This window comes from Peromyscus californicus, unplaced genomic scaffold, assembly GCF_007827085.1.
Source record: "Peromyscus californicus insignis strain IS unplaced genomic scaffold, ASM782708v3 Scaffold_7__1_contigs__length_154581171, whole genome shotgun sequence".
Classification (NCBI taxonomy): domain Eukaryota; kingdom Metazoa; phylum Chordata; class Mammalia; order Rodentia; family Cricetidae; genus Peromyscus; species Peromyscus californicus.
In genome coordinates, this window is record NW_026294595.1 from 153,167,369 (window position 1) to 153,191,164 (window position 23,796).

Here is a 23,796-nt window from a genome sequence, read left to right on the forward strand (position 1 = left end):
GCCTCAGCTGTACCTGCTCACCTTCTACCCAGCCACTTGTCTTTACCTCTGCTCTTCTGGACTCTGTGCCCGAGTGCCCCATCTCTGACCTTTTGAAGGGTTCAGAAGTAAGCCAATAGAGAATCTTCCAAATAGATTGTGAATGGCTGCTGCTTTGGAATTCTCATGGTCTCTAACTGCACTCTTCTGGTTTCTAGGGCCTCAAGGTGTACCTGGTGTCAGCAAAGATGGTCAAGATGGTGCTCATGGTGAGCCTGGCCTTCCTGGTGATCCTGGCCTTCCTGGAGCTGTTGGTGCTCAGGGAACCCCAGGGATTTGTGACACCTCAGCCTGCCAAGGAGCTGTGTTAGGAGGGGGTGGGGAAAAGTCAGGTCCTCGGAACTCATAAACAACGTTAGGAAATGACGGGTAACGAACTCCAGCAGGCAGCAGGTACCAGTCGTGTGGTTACTAGAAATGGACAGTACGGCTGGTTACAGTCAGCTAGTCCTTCCTGGCCTGCTGCCTGGGCCCCCAAGAGCATCTACTGGCACCACTGTCACTGTCCCATCTACAGGATTAACGGCAGTCAATTCATCTGTGACAGCATACCTCAGGCACAGGCCCTAGAGATGGAGACTTTAAACCAAGCATCTGGAAGGGATGGTGTATTTTTTTTTTTTTTTTTTTTACAATTTCATGAGATAAAAACACTCAGAGACTTGTTTACATAACATTTATATAAAGCCTATAATAGACTACCAATAAAGCAATCTGCTAACCCTTCAGACTAGCACTGGCTACAGTGTGATGAAGGTGAGGAACTTAATGTCTACTTCACCTGCTTTCTATTCCAAACCTACTATCTCTGGCTCCCAGTATTTATTGAAGGAACTACACTGCACCGTCTGTACAATAAATAAAGCTACTCACTGGAAACCTCTGTTCCAAACATACAATTTATTACACATAAAGCAATGACTCACAATATGGAAATGTGGGCATTGAAGCAATCTACTGAGAAAATGTTTATGGGCAAAAGGAGCTTTAAAAGAAGTCTCTGGAAAATTCTTAGCAAAAAGTTTTAAAATGGCACTGCATTTTCCAATACAGAGTACCATGAGACTGGAAATAGGGGGGTGATAGAACAAATGAAATAAAGTTTCCAAACCTCTTCTAGTTAAGAACAATTTATCTTCTTCCAATTGCTAAAGGGGCATATTTAAAAAGTAAACAAAATAAGTAAACGGCAATGTTTTCTTTAGTCTTGAGACTCAAGAAATTACCAAGGATGTTAATTTTTTTAAGTTATCATGTTAAGAACACATGATGGTGTCGGACAGGTAATTGAAAAATTACTAATTATCAAGATGTCTTCATCCTCAAATGGTCATCTGGACATTAGTGGGTAAGTATTTTGCTTAGATAAATACTTTCACAAAATGTGCTCTCAAAGTCCTTACTGGAGTCCCACCAACTGGAGCTGCATCCCTCTTGAGGACTCAGAGCTGAGCTCTGGGATGGCAGGCATGTGTATGATGCCGAAAGAACGGCAGTTCTCTCCCAGGTCCTGGGTCAGTCCAGTCACTTGATCTCCATGGCGGGGCTGCTCTGCAGACTGCCCTGTGCAGGGCAGGTCACCAGGGATTCGGGTCTGGTCAGCTTTAGCCTTCTGCCAGTCTTACCGCAAAACACGCTCTCAAATTCCTAAAGTCAAGAAGTGATCATTAATGCACTGAGTTCAAAGATGTGAACGCTGCTAGTTTCAAAAGCACAAGAGGCTGAAATTAGGAGCCATGTAAAGTATCTCAAAGTATGAGCTAAGGTATCACAAATGTCACACCTTGGTAAGGAGGTATGTGAGAAAACAGGAAAAAAAAATTTCCCTCAATAGCGGTTATACTGTATTTTTTTAAAAGAGTTTCCAATAAATTCTCAGTGTCTGAGTATATGCCAAAATGGCCATTTTTATGGTTAAAAAACATAAAATATACCATTTTCATCATTTGTATCCAGGTCGGTGGCTGTCCCTTCACACACACTGCTGAGGATCCTTGGTCAGCCAAGGACTAGGTACAGTCCCTGCACACAGTGAGACCAAGAGCAACTCCCTGCAAGGCTGCTAGTCTCTGCTTATTCACCCGGCTTCCCCTGCCTTTTAAAAGGCCTTAGGTCTAAAGTCTCCACAAGGCTGGCCCCCTAAACACAGGGTTGGCCTCAATGTCACCAGATAGCTACACCAAGTCTGATGGCCCAAGTATTGGGAGGGTGGGGGAGACACTCAAGAAGACTAGCCTAGAAGATGCAGGAAATAAGTAATTAACCATTTCTATGAATTTGTGAAATGCAGAATGTGGGAATTCCTACAAGATTAAGTGACCCTGAGAGGAAAGGGACCAGTATTTGGATTTCAATTCAAATACACAAATGAGTGCAGAGGCAGACATCGGAATAGCTGTCTACAAATGAAAGAAAATAGCAGGAAGTGCTCTAACTCACTAAAGTGGGAGGAGGCTGGGTTCATGGATGTGGGCCTTCACTGTTCTATTGTTTCTGTTCATGTTTAGAAATTTTTTTCTTTTTTTATGTATAGTGTTCTAGACTCATAAATCTAGGTTTGTATGTTCCTGCTTTGGTAAATATGTATAGTAAAATTTGGTGTTTTCACCACTTGCAAGTTTACAATTCCAAGGCATTAAGAACACAGTACAGTGTCCATCACCAGAAGCTTCTTCCAAAATGTCTCTTATCATTCCAAACAGAAACTCTGTCCTCATTAACCATGGCATCCCATTGCCTGCCCTGACACACACCAGTAAGTTTCCATCACTGAGTCAGATCTATCCAGGGACCTCACATTGGTGACTAGCTGATCTCACCCAGTTTGTCAAGGAGTGTCCGTACAGCAGGTGCCAGACGGTCAATCCTTCTCATGGCTGAACATTGCCATGGGTGTCCACAAAACATTCTGCTTGTCCACTCTCTGTTGATAAGCACTGCTGCTGTGAATGCTCAGAGACAAATGTCAGTTTGATTCTTGTTTTCAATCTCCTGGATTTACACTGTGTAGAATTGCTGGGTCTTTTGGCAGTTCTGTTCAGAGAACCATACTGTTCTCCACAGTAGCTGCACTACTTCACATTTCATCATCAAAGCTCACACAAGGGTTAGAATTCCTCCAGATCTTTCCTAACTCTGGTTATTTTCAGATTTTGTTTTGTTCTCCTGATATTTGATTGATATTGAAGTGGTATCTCATTGTCTTGTTTTTGTTTTCCAGCATTGGAGATCAAACCCAGGGCCTTACAAATGCTCTACCACTGAGTCACATCCTTGGCCCCAAGAGGGTGATGTCCTAGAAACCAGTGCAGAAAGCCAAGGGATGTCTTGAGGGCCTGCCTGGGCCCATCTCTGGCTGAACAGTATGAGAGCAGTAACTAAATGCTTCTGGGAGTAGACCTGAGAGGAAGGTGGAGTTGAGAGGTACTCATGCCCTGGGTCCAATCCCCAGCATAAACTGCCTGTAATTCTGGCACTTGAGAAGAAAAGGCAGGAAGACCAGAAGTTCAAGGTCAACCTCAGCTACACAGAGTCTGAGGCCAGCCTGGGCTACATGAGCTATGAGGTCTTGTTTCCTAACCCTAATACAAAGAAAAAAAGAAATGTTTGCTTTAAATGCACTCGTTAGGAAGAGACTAAAGAATATAAATTTTTAATTTGGGAAGGATGGGTATTTAATTAATAAAAAGCAAACTTTGACAAAAAATATTAATGCATACAGAATAAATCAAGGAAGCTGGAGCACAGCCCTCAGCAAGGAGGGACCCAGAATAGTCCATGGGCAAGGCAGGCACAGAGCATGACAAGGAGTACAGGGTTATTTTGTGTAAGACACTTTATTCTTAGAACAGAGCACTGCATAATTTTGGCCACTTAGTGACATATAAGTTATAGGTACTTGCTGGGTGGCCAATAGGTACTTCTGGTGGCATGTTCTAGAGAGGGAAAAAAAATCCTGTAACAGCAGTTTCCTGAGAATTCGAGAGTATTTGAGAAGTATGACTCTATCTCTTGGCTTCCTACTGCTCCATCTGTGCCAACCATGCTCTTATGAGGACATTTAGAAACTTGTAGTCATCAAGCTCCATGTCCCAACCCTGACCTTGAACACAGGCTGTGCTGTGGCAATGACACTATACCAGCCTCAGCAAAAGCTCTAGCTGCTGGGTTCTTCATCCACACTGCAGAGCCCATCCAGTGCTAGTGACAGTCTTTTCTTCTCTGGGAAGCTGTGTTTATTACCTGCTGTATCAGTTCCACATTGGACCTCAGCATCTGGTGAAGTCAGTGGTAGAGAGAGTTCAGCTCCCCAGTGCACCCAGGCAGGGCCACCCCACAAGCTGCATAAATGACACTTACCTGGTTTGGGTCTGTTTTGCAGCAGGGGCTGTACTTGGATGAGATCATAAAGGATGAAGTTTAATGGACCACATTCTCCATCATATACACAATACCACTTCTGGTTTATGCATATCAGAGCATGGGACACAGCAGTACTAGAAGGCAAACAGGCCAGGGGCTGCCAGCTGTCAATGGTAGGCATAGACCCTCAAGAGTCTTGCCATGAGGGCCTCAGAACCTCTGCAAGGAAGATGGTACTCAAAAAGCCTGGGTGCAGTCTCTGCAAGGGGCATCTTCTCTACCCTGAGAGCAAAAGGTTGAGTCTAGGCTAGAAAGGATGATGGAGGGGCTCTAGACTCAGGAAGGCACACCACTGTCTACCCAAACAGTGGACACTGCACAGCAAAGGGCAGACATTTTACCTGCCTTGGCTGCTCAGGTCCAGGCTCCCAGATTAAGCTAGGGACGGTTCATAATTAAAAAGCTAAGGAAAAGACAGACTCAGGAGTGGACCCCCAGGAGGGTGATGTCCTAGAAGCCTGTGCAGAAAGCCAAGGAATGTCTTCAGGGCCCCCTGGACCCCTCTCTGGCTTCTAGGAGGAGGCCTCAGAGAAGGGTGAGGTTTAGAGGGGGCACATAGGTGGTTTTAAGCTATCAGTAAGGAGGGCAAAGAACAAGGCAATGCCAGCAGGGGGCAACGGACCTAAAGAGTTCCCTAGAACACTAGGAAAAATAGCATCGGTTTTCATTAAATTAGGGGAAAATGCTTGGGTTCAGGACCTGTGTGTCAGGACAGGGTCTGGGAATAACCAAGTGAAGGTATGACTTCATAGCAAAGAGGACCCCTCCCTTGGTGACAAGAGGAAGGCAAAGCAGATGAGCCATGTGATGGCAGTGGGGCTCAGCAGCCTTGAATACCTTGCTGAGGTTCATAGCCACAGATCCCTAATAGCCTTTCACACCACAATAAAATGTTACCTACCAGTGGCCCTGGACTAGATCCCAACCAGGGAAACAGCTGTGGAGGTGGGCATTATTAGGACAAGGAACAAAATGTAAACATTAACAGTGCTAGGTACCAGTGCCCACCAATGCTCCACATGCTAATCTTGACCACAGTGTTCTGCTTATGTAAGACTACAAAAGGCAAACAATGGAGAACTAAGGTATAAGATGGCATCCATAATTCTAACAGATCACTCAGACACACAAGCAACCTGGACACTGAGCAAGCCTAGATGGGTTCTTGTGATATTTACGTCTGAAATTACTTTATAACTAAAAAAATCACCACCAGTAACCCAAATCAAGAAGGGGACATTTCAGACCACTGGCCAGATCTCTTCAAACCTCAATGCCACTATAAACAAGGATGATGGGATTTTAGTCGCTTAGACTGAAGGGCAGAATGAAATACAGTTCATAAGTCATGGTTGAATAGTGAGGGAGAAACAGGATGAACAAAACAAAAACTCTAAGCCAGGCAGTGATGGTGCACACCTTTAATCCCAGCATTTGGGAGGTAGAGGCAGGCAGATCTCTGAGTTTGAGGCCAGCCTGGTCTACAAAGCAAGTTCCAGGACAGCCAGGGATACACAGAGAAATCTTGTCCTCAAAAAACAAAAAACAAAAACAAAAATAAAAAAACCAAACAACTAAAAACTTCAACAGAGGTCACTGGAAGAATCCTTGCAGAGGGGCTGGAGAGCTAGCTCAGCAATTAAGAGCACTGGCAGAGACGACTGGGGTTCAATGCTCAGCACCCACATGGCAGTGTACAACTGTAGCTTCAGGTCCAAGGGATCTGGCACCCTCTCACAGATATACATTCAGGCAAAAGACCAATGCACACACCTTTGATCCCAGCACTCAGGAAGCAGAGACAGGCATATCTCTGAGTTTGAGGCCAGCCTGGTCTACAGAGTGAGTTCCAGGACAGCCAGGGTTACACAGAGAAACCCTGTCTTGAACAACCTAAAAGAATCCTTACAGAAATGTGGTATTAGACTGGGTATTAGACATTGCCACCAGTTTTGTGAGGCCTCTGTAGAAACCTTTCTAGATGAAGATCCAAACCTGTAATTGTTCATGTGTGGGTGGGCGGTGTGTGTGTGTGTGTGTGTGTGTGTGTGTGTGTGTGTGTGTGTGTGTGTGACTCAGTGGTTAAGAGCACTGGCTGCTCTTCCAGAGGACCCAGGTTCAATTTTTAGCACCAACATGGCTGGTCCCAACCGTATTAACTCCAGCTCCAGGGGATCCAACGCCCTCTTCTGGCCTCCATGGCACCATGCTTACAAATGGTTTACAGACATACATGCAGGCAAAACACTCCTACACATAAAATTAAAAATGAAGTAATAGCACATCAACTGAGGGGTTAGGTGATGGGCACACAGGTATTCATGGTTCTACACATGCTTGTTAGAACACTGTCATGCAGTAGTCATCTACCTAATATCATACTTTCATCTGCCAACACCTCTGCATCTCCATTAGGAGCTGGCCAGACCCAAAAGTACAGCATGTCCAGTCAAAGATGGGCTGCAAGCCATCCCTACACCTTTCCATTGTGTCCCACACTCAGTATACCACAGCAATGCTGAGTTGGGGGCCATTCTCGACCTTTTGGCTGAGTCTGTTTCCAGAGCTATAGCTGCAGCCTCCTACCAGCTCGCCAATATCAAGTAATGAATATAAAATGTACTCTGACCATGTATCTCTCTGCCAAAATCTGTTCAGGGGTTCTGGTTCTTAGGAAGACCCCAGAATCACTGCACTCTGGATTGACAATCCTGTGCCCCCTTCAACCCTACAAGTGAGGCTGTAGACACTGCTCTCCTCAGCCATGACATTCAGCACCTCCACTTGAAAAATCTTTGCAACTGCAACTCCCTTTCCCTTTCCCCAGCCTCTGTACATCCTGACTCAAATCCAAAGCTCCTCTGCAGTCCTACTGGCCCTAGAGGGGCTTCTACTCTACGGCAGAATCTGACTGCCACTCACTGTTGTTTCCCGTCTCCTTCTGAACCAGCGGGGGCTATTATCTCCACCAGGTCCCTAGAATCTGGAGTAGGTGCCTGTTACATTAGGAAAGATCTGAGCAAAATGGGTACTAATAAAACTTGGGGGAAAAAAACACTTAAAACTCTCATTACTGAATCCTAAAGAACAAGAATATACATGCAAATAAGAAGGGGAAAGTTATTATGGAAACAATCAAGCCTGAGTATGTTCACACCAATGATGGCCCAATAATCTGATCCAGAAATCATCTACAAGTTCAGTGAGACAAAATTTCAAAAATAGCCTAGAAATATAATAGTCTTCTCAGGGAAGAGGATATCAATTGGTTATCCAATACCAAATGGCCAGCCCTAAAAACATATATACAAATAACATTATACAGATTAAGCAACTTATATACTTAGAAATTTATGTATCACACACACATATATACTGATATGCATGTAACAATGAATAAAAAAAGAGGCCATGAATTTGAAAGAGAGCAAGGAGGGATATATAGGAGGAGGGTTTGGAAGGAAAGGTAAGGGGGAAATCATGCAATTATATTGTAATCTTAAAAAGATAAGAAAATCCTTAGTTTTAAAAGCCTGATCTTTTGAGTATATTCTTAAGATTTTATTTCAAAAATTATAAACACTTTTTTGGACTGGATTAAATCAACAATTTACCACAAATAGGTACACAAAGCCAAAGACTAAATCTTTTTAACAAACAGTAAAGCTTTATTTTAAGACAGACCAGCAGTCTATTCTAGCAAACAATGTTACCAACAACCATAGAGATCCAATTAGAGTAAGCAGCAGTACTCTAAGTGTGCTCCAGGTGGACTTAAAAATCGCTCACAAGGCTGCATTATACAGATGGAAACACCACTCAGGCACAGATGATAGAAAGGGACAAAGACAAAGATTGCAAGGTCCAGTTCAGTGTGGCTGCGTCACTGGCAGGCCTCTCACGGGGCCCTTGTCAAGGCTCCAGGTCTCCTGTACCATCTGAACCCATTCTCCAGCACACTCCTGCTGGGCTCTGCAGAACATGAGTCCAAAATCAGTACCCAGGTGTGACAGCTATTCTTGACTGTCAACTTGACTACATCTGGAATTAACTAAACTGAAACTGCTGGGTACACCTGTGAGGGGCTTTTTTTTTAAATCATTCAAAGTAGGAAGACCCACTTTTAATCTGGATCTTTTGAGGTGAGAAGGTATACCTTTAATCTAGACCACACCGTCTGCTGGCAGCCTATATAAAGGACATTGAAGAAGGAAGCTTGATCTCTTTGCCTGCTTGCTCTCACTCTTGTTGGCAAGTCCATTTCTTCATTGGCATTACAGCTTCGGGATTCCAGTGTGTACTGAAGACCAGCTGAGACCTCATGGACTGAACGACTACTGGATTCTTGGACCTTCCACTGGTAGACAGTTATTGTTGTACTAGCTGGACCACAGACTATAAGCCATTCTAATAAATCCCCTTTACATATATCTATCTATAGAATATAATATATATGTAGACTCATTCTATCAATTCTGTTCCTCTAGAAAGCCCTGACTAATACAGATTTTGGTGCCAAAAGTGGTTCTAGAGCAGAAGTATAAGGATGAATTTTGAAAGTACCTGGAATAGGCTTTCCAACTTGCCAACACCTACAGTTAGTTACTCAAGTCTCTCCAGTTACTAAAGCCTCTTCTGGAAACTTGAAGAGTACTTGGAGTGAACTATTTTGCAAACTTAAGTGGACAAATGCATTTGATTGTCTTGATTCATCAATTGTGAGAGGCAACAGGTTTGTGGAAAAATAAGGAAAATGATGATGCTGGTTGGTTGCTCCTATCATCTCTGGATAAATTGACAAAGGAAAAGAATGAGCTTCATGATAAAATTAACCAACTTCTAGCATCTCAGAATATGGTGAAAGATAACAACGGACTCAATGATAAAATTGACCAGCTCCACATGTGCATAAACAGTCTAAAGGTTTCTAAGTGACCTAGAAGAGAAACTTCTCTCCAGCAGCCACAGAGCTCAAGATGTGAAAAATCAAACTGAAGCCCTCATTACAAGGTTGACTGAATTACAGAGAAAATTCAAGTCCCAGCCTTAGAGAGTGTCAGCAATTAAATTAAGGGCATTAATTGGTAAAGAATGGACTCCTGTAACTTGGAATGGAGATTTGTGGGAAGGACCCTATTGAAACTGAGAACTTTGAACCCTCAGATTCTCAAGGGTTTATCTCACCTGAGGAAGTAATCTCTCCACCCTCCACAGAAGATGAACTATTACTCCCACCCCCTGAAATATTGCCTTTTCCACCTTTGACTAAGGAAATTAATCCTTCATCATTTGCTAAACCAGCAGTGACTTTCTCTGAAGGAAATGACTGTAGTAGAATGTTATCTTAAGGTGTGCTACTTTTGTTTATGTTACATTTGTTTAACTCTGTGAAACTGTGTTACTGTGCCTGTCTAAAACACCTGATGGGCTAATAAAGAACTGAACAGCCAACAGCAAGGCAGGAGAGGGAAATAGGTGGGGCTGGCAGGCAGAGCAGATATATAGGAGAAATCTGAGAGGAAAAAAAAGAAGTGGCCAGAGAAGGAGGAAGACATCATGGGTCAGCCACCCTGCTACACATCAAGCTTTGGAGTAGGAGTAAGATGGACAGAAGTAAGAGAACGGGAAAAGCCCAGAGGCAAAAGATAGATGGGATCATTTATGTTAAGTAAAGCTGGCTAGAAACAAGCCAAGCAAAGGCCAGGCATTTCATAATTAAGAATAAGCCTCCATGTGTGATTTATTTGGGAGCTGGGTGTTGGGCCCCCCAAAAGCAGCAAAAACAAACAACAACAAATGCCAGGCAAGACAACACTGATGTCCCTCAGGACTTGCCAATAGCTGCCTTTAGACCTATAACCAGACTGAAGGCTAAGCAGGCCCCTAAAGGGGAAATAGAAAGTGTAGTCCATGAGAAGGTACACTATACTACAATACTAAAGAGCTTCATGAGTTGGCTAGTTCAAGCAGAAGTCTGGGGAACATATGTGGGAATGGATTTTAAGGGTGTGGGATACTGGTGGAAGGAACATAAAACTGGATCAGGCTGAGTTGATTGATAGAGGCCCTCTGAGTGGAGGTTTTAGGTTTAATAGGGAAGCTCACACAGTTTAAAAAAAAAAAGGTGTCAAATTTGCTTGAATCGTTGGCTTTTGAAAAGGAGTTGGAGATGCCTGATATCCCCTGGCTTAGTGTTGATGAAGGGATACTAACATCCAGGGAAACTGCAGGGCTAGCGTGGGTATGCTGTGTAAAACCTAATCTTCCACAATGGGCAGGCCCAGAAGGCATGCCTTCACTAATCCTACAAGACACAAAATAGTGAGAGGGGCACCAGCACATTTGAAGAGCTTTGTTTTCACCTTTTCCTTGTGCAACAACATCTTAGGGTTGGAGATGCTGTTACTCAGTTGGATGAATTAAATGTAATGGGTATCAGGGGCCTGATGGCAGCACTGAATCACCAAAGGCAAGGTTATCTCAGTTATCATAATGGGCAGCATAGACAAAGCAACATCCATAATGGCCTGACCTGTAATGGTCAGAACAAAGTGACTTTTATGTTGTCATGATTAGTATAGACCTTTGGTACTGGCTAAGCAATCATGGTGTTTCCAAGAATGAAACAGGTAAGCCTACTGCATTTTTGTTTGATCTGTATAAGCGAAAAAATTCTCTAACAATGAAAAAAGGCTACATTTGGGTTGTGGCAAACGGAATCTCTGCCCATGAACCAATTTCCAGACTTTAGACAGTTTATAGACCCAGAACCCCTTGAATGAAGGGATGGCCAGGTCCCCGAGGAAGGACCTTGATAAATTACCTAGGAGTTTTACTGTTAGCCTTTCTTCGGTCCTTCCCCAGAGAGACTTACAGCCTTTTACAAGGGTAACTATATACTGGAGGAAATACAGAATGGGTAGTAGAGAAAGCTAGCTATAAATATCAGCTAAGGCCATGAGAACAGTTGAAGAAACGATGATTATAATTGACATGAATATTTTTGTCATATTTTGTTAATGTGTTTGTACAGATAATTGTGTTTTATTTCCTTGGTATCTTTACTATATAATGTAACAACAATTAACAGAATATCAGTTGTTATCATATTTGAGATACTAAAAGGATGTTCCTCAAGGGGCATTGCCACCTATTCTAAATTTACAATGCATTTGTGGTTATATGAGGAATAGTTATGTCATGTTAGGCATACTTACGACCTGGTTAAATATATGATACATTTGCAATTGTATTTGGGAATAGTTCTATCATGTTAGGTGTAATTATGACTTGGTTATTGTTTTCATTTAGAAATTAAGCATGACATAAGGAGATATGATTGTGTGTCAAGTTGACAAGAGGTGGACTTGTGATGGCTATTCTTGGTTGTCAATCTGACTGCATTTGGAATTAACTAAAACCCAAGCAGATGGTACATATGTGAGGGATTTTTTTTTAAATTTTTTTTTTTCTTAATTAAATCATTCAAACTGGAAAACCCACTTTGAATCTAAATATTTTGAGGTGGGAAGATCCACCTTTAATGTGGACCACACCTGCTGGCAGCCTACACAAAAGGACATGGAAAAAGGAAGTGTGCCCTCTTTGCCTGCTTACTCTTGCTGTCAATTCCATTTCTTCCCTGGCATTAGAGCCTACTTCTTCAGGATTCCAGTGTGTACTGAAGATTCTTGGACCTTCCACTGGTACACAGCCATTGCTGGATTAGCTGGACAATGGCCTGTGTGGTGGTTTGAAAGAAAATGGGCCCCAAAGGGAGAGGCACTATTAGGAGGTGTGGCCTTGTTGAAGGAAGTGTGTCACTGTGGGGGCAGGCTTTATGGTCTCTTTTGCTCAAGCTTCCCTCAGTGTGACAGTCAGTTGACATTCTGTTGCCTGCAAGATGTAGGACTCTCAGCTATTCCTCCAGCACCACATCTGCCTGCATGTCACCATGCTCCCTGCCATGAAAATGGACTGGACCTGTGAAACTGTAAGCCAGACCCCTTAATTAAATGTTTTCCTTATAAGAGTTGCTGTGGTCAAAGAAATAAAAACTCTAAGACAGAAGTCGGTACCAGGGAATGGGGTATTGCTGTGACAGGCCTGACCACGTGTTTGGAGGAATTTCGACTTTGGTACTTTGGGTTAGGAAAGCAGTGGAAGGCTTTAAGCACTGCTCAATGGGTCACACTAGCAGGAGCAATGACGATAGGCTGCTAAGAGAGATTTGAACAGTCGGGCTCAGGAGGAGAAGAGTTTTCGTATGTTGCCTAGAGATTTGTTCTTGTGATATTTTGGTGAAGAAAGTGGTTGCCTTTTGCCCTTGTCCAAAGAGTTTACCTCAGGCTAAAAGTGAAGAGTTTTGGATTAATTCCATTGGCAGAAGAAATCTCAAAACAGCCTAGATTTTGTCATGTGGTTATTACTGGTAACTCTAATGAAGATTTATAATGAAAAAAAGCAAGCTGAGCAGGGTAAATTACAAAAGGTAAATTTTGAGGAGAAAAAGAGCAACAGAAAGTGGAATAGAGCTAAATCCTATGTTCAAGGAGATAAACGAATTAAGAGATGGAATAAAGGGAGTGGTGAACTCAGGGCAAGATCCCACCCAGTTACATTTCCAACTTGTGAAAAGGAACTAAAGAAGAGCTTAGAGCCAGATGTGGTGAGGCATACCTTAATCCCAGCACTGGGAAGGCAGAGGCCAGACTGGTCTAAAGATCAAGTTCACGGACAGCCAATCTTAGGCAGTGAAGGAAAACAGAAAGCTGATGAAGGGGGCCATGTTCCAGTCCCAGCAAGCAGCAGAACTTGGCAGCTTTGGCCACATGGTTCTGGCTTTAGAGTTAAGGATAGAAGAAAGGAGTCATGGAATAAAGCTGCTGAGGCCATTTAGGACTCCCTAAATGGAGGCCTAGAGAGGCCATTATGTGAAGTTGTGAAGTTGAAGCCTAGATTGCCTTGGAGAACCCAAGATGTTAGAGATGTGAGAGTTGTGGAATACCTGTCAAGGACAGCTGCTAATAGGAAGTGAAACCAGCCCAAGAGAGAAGCTGAACAGAGTTGAAGATCTGAAGAGCATTTCAACATGAGACATGAAGATGCATAATCTGGAGTTTGCCCAGCTCGTTTTCAGTCTTGCTTTGGTCCAATTTCCTCATTATGCTCTGTTCCCTGCATTTTGGAATGGGAATGTATATCCCGTGCCATTATAGGTTAGAAGTATGTGATCTGCTTTTTGATTTTGATTTTTATAGGAGGATTACAGTTAAGAGATTGGCATGCATCTCAGAAGAGACTTTAAACTTTGAAACAAGTTTGAGACTGTTATAGACTGTGGGGACTTTTGAAGTTGGACTGGATGAATTTTTTTGCATTATGATATGGCTATAAGCTTTTGGAGGCCAGGAAGTGGAATGTGGTGGTTTGAAAGAAAATGGCTGCCAAAGGGAGAGGCACTATTAGAAGGTGTGGACTTGTGGGAGGAAGTGTGTCACTGTGGGGGTGGGCTTTGTAGTCTCTTTTGCTCAAGTTTCCCTCAGTGTGACAGTCAGTTGACATCCTATTGCCTGCAAGATATAGGACTCTCAGCTATTCCTCCAGCATCACATCTGCCTGCATGCTGCCATGCTCCCCGACATGATAATGGACTGAACTTCTGAAACTGTAAGCGAGCCCCCTCAATTAAATGTTTTCCTTATAAGAGTTGCTGTGGTCACGGTGTCTTTCACAGCAATAAAAAACCCTAAGACAACCTGTAAGCCATTCTAATAAATCTCCCTTTCATTCTATCAGTTCTGTTCCTATAGAGACCCCTAATATATCAGGACTTCACTTACTTCTCTAAGGCCATAGGCTGTGACCACCAGAATTCTGAGGCCCAAACCTAGCACAGCACAGAACCAACCCACAATTGTTCCCTTTCTTCCACCAGTCCATCCCAGGGCTAAGCCAACTCCCAAACCAAGCATCAGTCCTTGTAGAACTAAGAGGGCTGGCCAGCTACTACAGCCCATGTGTGGAAAGAAAGGAACAGAGTGCCAGCAGTCCCCAAGGAACAAGAAGTGTGTGGACATCAAAGGCCCAGCCTGTACTGGTTACATACACCACAGAAATCTAATAATTACCTTCTGAACCCCCCGAAGGTAGACGCCCAGACTACTGACTCAGCGTTTATCCTCCCAGCCCCGCTCCCACTTTTGCTATTCTTGCTTTCATTTTTCCCCTCCCCAGGGCTTCACAAACTCTAGGCTAATACTCTGCCACTAAACTGTATCTTTTGTCCTTATCAGGTTCTGCGAGAAAAAAAATCATGTCCTGAATGCCATTCAGACCCAACATACTATACTACACACAACAGGTACTAAATTTGGATTCTGACAATTGACATTTGACAGTCATCTATATTTCGTAAGAAAATCTCAGCTGTGACTATGACTTTAGTAAGTGACATCAACAGGCAGAACTCCCTTCATATTGGACTTCATATCTGACCTCAGAGTCCAGGATACCCAAGGCAGTCTAGGAAGAAGGGATCAGAGGCAACACTGACAACTACAACAGAAAATTCTCAAGTTTCTGCCCGCCTTTTCAGTCACCACATCAAGAAAATCCCCATCTTCACTGAACACCATTCAGGAACACTGAAGTCCACTTCATGAATACTCACCTTTTTAAGGGAATCCCCATGTCTTTCCTGAATGTACTTCAGGAATGCTGTGGTCCACTGAAGGGTTGTTGCTTTATCTGTCTCCGCATTGCAGAATGGAACTAAAAGATTCAGCTCATCACAGCAAATGCGGATTCTGCGCCTGCGGTCAAAATCCACAGTAATCACACAGGACAGCTGGTGAAGTACAGGAGCAACAGAGTTCATTATTCATTCAAAGAAAGCAGAATGTATGGAGCTGACCTCTGAAGGTTAGGAGGAGTGTACCACCTGAAAGCCTCACGTAAGCCAGTGGGCACTTTGCCACTGAATACCTGTCTACAGAGGCCATCGCTACCCATGGTCACCAGAGCACCTGTAGTGGCCCAGTAGCCTCCAAGTCCCTACACTTTCTCAAATATTTATTTCTCATGGGCCAGCTCTCTATACCAGGGATGACTGCAAATCCCTCAACTCAACAACAAAATTTCTGGGCAAGTAATTTTTTTTTCATTGTTTTTATTTTCTTGCAGTACTGGGCACTGAACTCCAGAGCCAGCCTCACATTGTTATTCAGGAATCATGACTTGCTTCCCATGTATAGAAATATGTACTCAGGCACATGCATAGCTTCCAGACTGAGTGGGGCATGATGATACACACCTATAATAAAGCACCTCAGAGGCTGAGGCAGAATAATCATAAATTCAAGGTCAGCCTCGGCTATGTAATGAGACCCTGTCTCATAAAAATAAACTTGTCCTTTTTTAGAGAATTTAGGGCTTAGGGCTGGGGATGAAGCTCAGTGGTAGAATGCTAGCCTATTATTCCATGGGGCCCTGGCTTCCATCACCAGCATTGAAAAGCAGCTTCTTGAGAGAATTAAGTCACACCTTGTTTTAAGCTTTACATATCACATCCAGTAATAAGCAAAGCCCTCACTGTGCTGACACAAACAGTTACATGGTACAGTGCACTACACATCTTCACACCCACACACCTAAAGTCAAATGGCAGCTAGCACACTTTGGATGCACTCTAATTTCTAGTAGAGGGCCCAACTCCTTCCCTATCAGTTCAAGTAGTTCTGACCTCAAGTATGTGTGGTAGATTAACAACCCTATCCTAAAGATGAGATAGATACTCAAGCACAGAACTCACTGGAAGCCATTAAACCAGGGGGTGTCAAGAATTCCACAGAGCAGCTATCCCACATGTGCTCATTAAACACACATCAGGGTGAGCAGTACTTGATTTATTTGATTTATAATTCACAGTAGGATAAAGGAAGTCCCTCAGGTATAACATGACCTGTGTACAGGTATAATAAGAAAAATGCCTGAGCTATAGAGGGAAACCCTGCCTCAAAAAAAGAGAATGCAATGGGGCTGGAAAGATGGCTCAGCCATTAAGAGTATGTTTTGCTCTTGCAGAAGACCCCAATTTGATCACCAGCACCTATATGGTGGCTCCCAACCATCTATAACTCCAGTTCCAGGGATCTTCTGACCATTGCAGCAGTCACCAGGCACATACATACATGTAAGCAAAATAATCATAAAGAACTACACAGCTTGCCTGGCGATGGTGGCACACGCCTTTAATCCCAGCACTCGGGAGGCAGAGGCAGGCAGATCTTTGTGAGTTTGAGGCCAGCCTGGGCTACAGAGTGAGTTCTACACAGAGAAACCCTGTCTCAAAAAACCAAAAAAAAAAAAAAAAAAAAAAAAAAAGAATTACACAGCTAGAGAGAAGGTCGGGTGGCTAGCTGTTCTTCCAGAGGACCCAGGTTCACTCCGCAGCACCTACATAGTGGCTCACAACCACCTGTAACTCTAGACTCAGAATCCAATGCCCTCTTCTGGCCTCTACAGGCACAAAAGTAGTGTACAAACATACATGCAGGCAAAATATCTCATACATAAAAAAATTTTTTTAACTAAAAAATGAAGAAATCCTAGCACTTGGGAGACAGAGGCAGGCAGATCTCTGTGAGTTCGAGGCCAGCCTTGTTTTAAAAAAAAAAAAAAAGAGAAGAAGAAAGATATCTATCTAGTTTTAACACATCCTCTAAAAAGCAATAAATCACCTTGGGTTATTTAATAATTAAACTTCAATGCACAATACTATCTTGTTAAATACTATTATTCCTGAGCTGAAAATATAAACGCAATACTCATAAATGACCAAATTGATTATTATTATTAAACACTGTAAAAAAAAAACCCCAACTTCAATAGAGAAAAATCAACCTTTTATACTACCTAGAATAGCACATACAAAATCCACAGGTAAACTCACTTTTATAACTCACTTCAATAACAGTTTTAACCTCCTCTTTTCCAACATTTTTTTTCTTTTTTCTTTTGGATGTAGGGTCTTGCTATTCAAGACTAACCTATAGTTCACTATATATCCCAGATTGTCCTCAAACTTGAAGCAATCCTCCTACCTCAGCCTCTTGAATACTGCAATCACAAATGTGTGCAACTATATCTGGCTTCCCCAAATAAAACACAAAGCTACGTTACCTACTGTGTATTTAACTTAAAGGCCCAATATTCTCCTTAAGGACCTGCTGACAAAACTGGCCTTCTCCTAGTGTCTGGGAACTTGGGCTTGGGGAGATTAGTGAAGAACAGCCCACAGGTCCACAACTCTCCAAGCAACATGGCTCACACTGAGAGCCTGGCATTCAGAGTGTGCCAGATAGGAACTATCATGTGTCTGAGCCTCTAATGAGCCCTCCTGTTCGGTGGCACCTCATTGGTGCCCTTGGAGCACAACACTGAAGTCATCAATTAGGAGGTCCTATGTAACCTTCTGGGAGAAGACTCCTGGGAATGTGCTCCCTAGCTCTTCCCACATACCTTGGATCATTTTGCCTTGTATTCTGCCACTGTAGTCAATCAGAGATGAATCCACCAGAGATCACTGAGTCTTGAAGACTCCTCAGCCTCCATACAGAGGGTGAACTATCACACAAAAAGCCAGCACATCTAAGACAACTGTATGAATGGAGCCCATAGTCCATACTATATTACCTTCTATCTCTTTCCATTCGGTTATGCCTCTCCCGACGCTGAGACCTTCCTCCCTGGGGTCCACTCTGCGTCTGCTCCCCCAGGTTTGACTGTGAGGACTCAGAAGACTGCCAGGTACCCTGTGAAGCTGTAGAACCTTCGCCCATATTCTGAATCTCTCCAAGGGCTCTTCGCTCCACACTTGTGTCCAACTGGCGGATTCTACTCCGATTCCTCTTATTGATTGCTTGTTTACATAGCGCTTCTTCTTTGCAAAAGAAGAAAAAAGCCGTCATTTAGTTTTTTATTCTTAACTCATTCCCATTAATGTAGACTATCTTTGTTGGGCATCTTGTTTTTTTCTGAGAAAGAGCCTCACAAAGTCCAGTATTGCCTTAACTCACAATGCAGCCAAGAATGTCTGTGAATTCCTGAGCCTCCTAAGTGCTGGGACTACAGGTGTGCACCACTGTTTGTTTTTGTTTTTTTTTCCCTTTTCTTTCTGGACTGTGTGTGCCTGTGCACTCACCCATGCATAGACATGTTTTGGATTTCAATCCAATATTCTAACACTATCAAGTACGAATTAAAGAAACAAGGAGCTATGATGGCAGAGACTCTGAGCACTAAGCACTGAGCTCTAATCCTACAGCACAATCAAATCACCCCTTCTGACTGGGTGGTAGTGGGGCATGCCTTTAATCTCAGTAGAGGCAGGTGGATCTCTGAGCCTGGCCTACAGAGTAAGTTCCAGGACAGACAGGGAATACACAGAGAAGCCTTGTCTCAATCAATCAATCAATCAATCAATCAATCAAACAAACCCACAAACCAAACCAAAAGAATCTACCCCTTCTGAATGCTATGCAACCAACACAACTATGTCAGCTCCTCCCTTTTTCATGGAGCTGTACCACTGATTTACCACTGAACTAAATCCTCCACTCCTCCCTTCTAATTAACAGTTGTTATTACCCATGAATACAGAAATCAAAACATTGTTTTCTTTTTCTAGAATTTAGGATGGAAAGAATGTTTCAAATATTTTCACTAAAACCTTTTCTTCATATCCAGTTATTCTAATATGAAAATTGATACTTTACCTCAGGATAAAACTTAACTGATTCAGTTAAATATGTTTTCATGTTCAAGTGATTCCACAAAAAAGCAAAGAAAAAAATCAGCTTTTGCACTTACATATTGTGCACATAGTATAGAAATAAGTCAAATTCAATCAGATAAAAGAAAGTAAGCAGGTGATATGCTTTCCCACTTGTCACAAAAAGCCTTAACACCACTTCTGGATCACATTTTAAGAGAGACAGAGAAAGGAATTCAGAAGTTCTGGTGTCTTCTTTCTTAGCCTTAGTAATAGGCATAGTCCCCCATTAGTGCTCATCTATATTTCACAGGATTTTCAAATAAAAAGTATTGACAAACAAAACTGAGGGCTGACAGGAAGAAGCAGTTTCCATCTCATCCTGCCTCAGCCACTCTGAATGCTTCAGGAGTAATAGTTCCTATCTCTTGAAAGAAAACCTTTCCCAAGGAGGGAGGGGCTGAAGTGACTATCAAGAAATTGATCTGCTGGTGGCAGCTTCTTTACACTCCAGACCTTGTAATCATCCAGTGGCCTCTGCTAAGCCCAGCCACTGCCATGACACAGTGTTATTTTTATCTCTTTGGAGCTTTCAGATGATTTCAGACTCCATCATCACTCACAAAGTATGAAATAAAATAAACTACAAAGTACTTTCAGTGGCTGTGGCACCTGAAGATGTCTGTGAGTCTGTTGTCATTTTACTGTTAAGAAAAAGTTCCCGCCAGGCGGTGGGGGCGCATGCCTTTAATCCCAGAACTTGGGAGGCAGAGGCAGACAGATCTCTGTGAGTTCAAGGCCAGCCTAGTCTACAGAGGGAGTTCCAGGACAGCCTCCAGGACAGTTACACAGAGAAACCCTGTCTCAAAAAAATAAATAAATAAATAAATAAATATAAAGAAAAAGCTTCCAAATTAAAAATATCCAAAATTTGAGTCAACTATGATGTCCAGAAAAAAGTTCAAAGATGAGGATGAGGAATACAGAGTAAATACCTAAGACTTCTTACACATGTGCATATAAAGGTCCTCTCCTGTCCCCACCCACCAGAGCCTAAATATTCTGCAGCTACAGCTTGTCAAGAGTACACACAGCCACTATCTGCTGATCTATCACTTACCTCCCACCTTAATCCAAACCTGCTCTGGCAAGGCTTTGTTTCTACTACCTCCTGTCTGTTTGGTGGACTCAATCTCTTGCTGGTAACAGAAAGAAAATGCTCTAGGCAGTCCAATATCCTGGTGCTTGGCAGCTTCCAGTATAGAACATGAGTTACTAGAACTCTGGAAAAAAATTAAGTAACAGAAATTGTATCAATATGTGGCTATGTCAGCTCTTTACAGCACAAGTAAACTGCACTCAATACAATTATGCTCAAACCTTCTGAAAAACTTTCATTTTTAAAAATGATTTTAACTGTGTATATGTGTGGATTTGTGCACATGACTGTAGGTTCTGGATGCCGGAAGGATCCCCTCCTAAAGCTGGAATTAACAGGCAGCTGTGAGATGGGAACCAACCTAGGATCCAATACAAGAACAGTATGCATTCTTAACCACTGAATCATCTCTCCAGCCCTTTTACTAGGTTTTTAAATAATGCCTAACAATATAAATATTACAACTTACAAAGGTCACCAGTTCCATTAAAAGAAAAAAAAAATCCTGGGACAAGATCAAACTAAGTTACGAGCCCTGAATTTGACACAGACGAAAAAGCTTTACCTGTGTCTGTGCAAGGCTGGCATTCCCACCAGTGGAACAGGCACTTGTAAACAGTGGGTAGGTGAACTGCAAAGCAGTAGTGGCAGCAGCAGTTTTATTTTTCACTAAGGTCGTACATTTGTTTTGTTGCTGGTGAAGAGGAACATTCATTAATTCAGATGGATGTCGAATAAGAGTTACCAAACTGCCAAGACAAAAGAAAACCCGGAAACCTGAGGAATATGTGGCGGAGAGGCTCCCGAAACATTGCCATCACCCATTCAACCACTAACAGGTCATGCTAGACTCCGCCCTGCTTCTCAAGCAGTCCTGGAGATGGCCGGAATGATCCACTGGCCAGTGGTGCTGGTGAAGTTCACTTTGCCTCCTCCCCGCCTGCAGCACTCCCTGACCCCTATCTCTGTCATCCTCCAAATCTGGCAAGGATGGACAAGACCAGGACAGCTGGGTGAGTGGAAAACTGCGGAGTCAGTGTCTTCAACAGCTACCTGGGAGAGCATTAAGGGGGCCAGGAACTACCACAGGTTTCAGCTTAATCTTAAAACTCCTGCCTTTCCACTCCACAGGTCCAAGTCTGCACTGGAGGCCAGAGCAGCTCCCCATGGCACTCAGGGGGTAGACAGAACCAAAGGGTACAGTCCTCAGAACTCTTCCTCTCCTTTTTGGGGGGTGTAGAGACAGCCCGAAGGTCCACAAGCCCCAGGGTACTCCTTAGAATTGCCACGCAGCACTTGCATAGTGTGCAGCTTCCAGAATCATCCTCAGGTTAATTCAGAGCAGGCCGGCATGAGACCTCCTATATCTAGTACCCAGACTGCCTGCCCCTTTACACTGAACTTCCCAAAGATCTTTGGGAAAGGCTGGTGTCCACGCAGCCATGGAAGTAGCCCTCCCAGACCCAAGAGGCGGCCCCGCCGGAGCCCTTCCAGGTATCCACCCAGACCCAGCAGGTGCCCAGAATGATCCCTCAGACGGCAACAGCTCTGTGAGAAGACCCCTCCTCCCCGACGCCCCCGCGCCCCGCACGCACTTGTTGAGCGCCACGCCCGACTCGCCAGGCTCAGCACCGCGAGGCGCAGGCGGCTCGGCCGGCATGCTGTTGAAGCGGTCCTCCAGGCGGACGCGTACGGTCGGCTTGGCCCGGGCCTCGGGCGCGCCGTCGGGCCCCGCGCCGCCCGCGCCCTCCTTGGCCGCGCCGTCCGCCCGCGTCCGCGTCCCGTCCGCGCCGCCAGGCGTCTTCTCGGCTGCGCCCGCCTCGCCCAGCAGCATCATACGCAGCTCCTGGAAGTCGACGTGGCCCAGACACGGCGCGTCGGCCGCCAGCGGCGGGCACAGCACTGGGTACACAGGCGGCGCCGGCGCCAGCGAGCCCGCCGCGCCCGAGCCCGCGCCCGGGCCGGCCAGCAGCGCGGAGCCCAGGCGTGCCTCGAGCTCGCCGTCCGCCGCCTCCATGTGCGAGTAGAGGATGTGCTGCAGCTGCGTGTACTCCACTTCCGTCATCTCCACCAGACTCAGGTCGGTGGTCGTGAAGCTCAGTCCCGGCTCGCCCAGCGCCGCGTCCCCGCCGCCCGCGCCCTCGGGGCCCGCCTCGCCGCCCGTCGCGCCTGCCTCAGGCGGCGGCTCCCGCGGCCCGGGGCCCGACATGCCGGCGCGGCGCGGCCCAACGGCGGGGCGCGGGCGCGGGGACGGCGACGCAGACGCGGGCGGGCGGCGAGGCGGGGTCGCGGCCTCCGCAGACGACGCGCCGGCCACCGCGGGCGCGCCGTTGGGGGAGGGAAACCGCTTAACACCGCAGGGACAGTGCGCCTGCGCAGTCCCGCCCACAACGGTAACCCCACCCCTTTTGGGCCACGCCCCTCCCGTTACCCGCCGCCCCCGTCAACTGCCCTCCCGCCCCGGCCCCCCCCCCCCCCCCCCCCCCCCCCCCCCCCCGTGGCCTGGGTCCACTGCACCTTTGTTCTCAAACCCGGGACAGGCCACGTCCCGTGTGGCCACGCCCAGTTTAGACCACACCCCCTTAAAAGCTCTCCCATTGGCCCGATGTCTGTCTCTGGCTTCCCATCCCCCACCCCACCAATCCCGGGGTAACCACTCCAGGCTCGTTGCCAGGGAGCCGGCTACTTGCCCCTGCTCCTGCGTGGGTGCCCCAGTTAACCCTGTGGACCCAGTCACACCCCTTTCTAGCCATGCTTCTGTAGTGCTACCATGCTCTTTACTGGCCATGTCCAGCTTCCTCCTGTGTCCAGCCCAGGCCTTGGAGTCACCTACTTTGGGTGCTTTATGTGGAGTACCATGCAAAATACACTCCAGTTTTTCATTCTCTTTTAGTCAAGCTGAGGATTAGACCTCGGGTCTCTCACATGCTGAGCTACTCTTTTATACCCAGCAAAGATAGCATCACTGTATTTTATACCCAGTGTCTTAGTTAGAGTTTCTATTGCTGTGGTAAAACAGCATGACCAAAATCAGCTTAAGGAGGAAAGGGTTTATTTCATCTTATACTTCTAGGTAACAATTCATCACAAAGGGAAATCAGAGCAGTAACTTAAGGGAGCTGGGACCACCCACATCAATTGTCAATCAAGAAAGTGCACCACAGGCTTGCCCATAAAGGTTAGTGTCATAATTGTATACCTAATGGAGATAGCATCACCTCATAATCCTATGCCTAGCAAAGCTATCTTTTGAAAAGCAAAGATAAAGTAATCCTTTTCTATTTTTTGTTTCACTTTTAAAAACAAGATTCAAATTGTAGTCAGAATGGCCTCGAACTGGGTATGATCCCCCTGCCTCATCCTCTGGAGGCATGTGCTACACTTGACACAATGATGACTTTTT

General features: G+C 44.8%; 2 protein-coding genes across 4 annotated transcripts in view; one reads left to right on the forward strand and one right to left on the reverse strand.

The window, feature by feature from the left end:
- Col9a3 (collagen type IX alpha 3 chain) overlaps positions 1–922 on the forward strand; it is a 26,403-nt gene extending 25,481 nt beyond the window's left edge. The window contains exon 32 of the mRNA XM_052722665.1: positions 198–922. Coding sequence (XP_052578625.1) covers positions 198–388 — 191 coding nt within the window. The 3' untranslated portion in view covers positions 389–922. The remainder of the gene's footprint in view (positions 1–197) is intronic.
- Positions 637–22,602, reverse strand: Tcfl5 (transcription factor like 5). Of its 3 annotated transcripts, none has more exons than XM_052722663.1 (6): positions 21,989–22,602; positions 20,959–21,142; positions 20,355–20,517; positions 18,157–18,400; positions 15,134–15,275; positions 637–1,686 (listed from the first exon to the last, which is right to left on the reverse strand). In XM_052722663.1, exons 1-6 carry the CDS (start codon positions 22,600–22,602, stop codon positions 1,564–1,566), a joined length of 1,470 nt encoding a protein of 489 aa, XP_052578623.1. In that variant the 3' UTR covers positions 637–1,563. The 3 variants fall into 3 exon arrangements, with proteins under 3 accessions (XP_052578623.1, XP_052578622.1, XP_052578624.1); XM_052722662.1 differs by having other exon boundaries at positions 18,157–18,403; XM_052722664.1 differs by having other exon boundaries at positions 1,574–8,433.
- Positions 22,603–23,796: the final 1,194 nt, after the last annotated feature.

What these genes read in the sequence shown, in the direction of transcription:
- Tcfl5 (XM_052722662.1), bottom strand. Translation starts at nt 22,602, where the DNA reads ATGTCGGGCCCCGGGCCGCGGGAGCCGCCGCCTGAGGCAGGCGCGACG. An exon ending in CCAGCCTTGCACAGACACAG is followed by an intron (nt 20,518 to 20,958) that starts GTAAAGCTTTTT and finishes ATTTTTTTCCAG; the next exon opens with AGTTCTAGTAACTCATGTTC. An exon ending in CGAATGGAAAGAGATAGAAG is followed by an intron (nt 15,276 to 18,156) that starts GTAATATAGTAT and finishes TTTTGACCGCAG; the next exon opens with GCGCAGAATCCGCATTTGCT.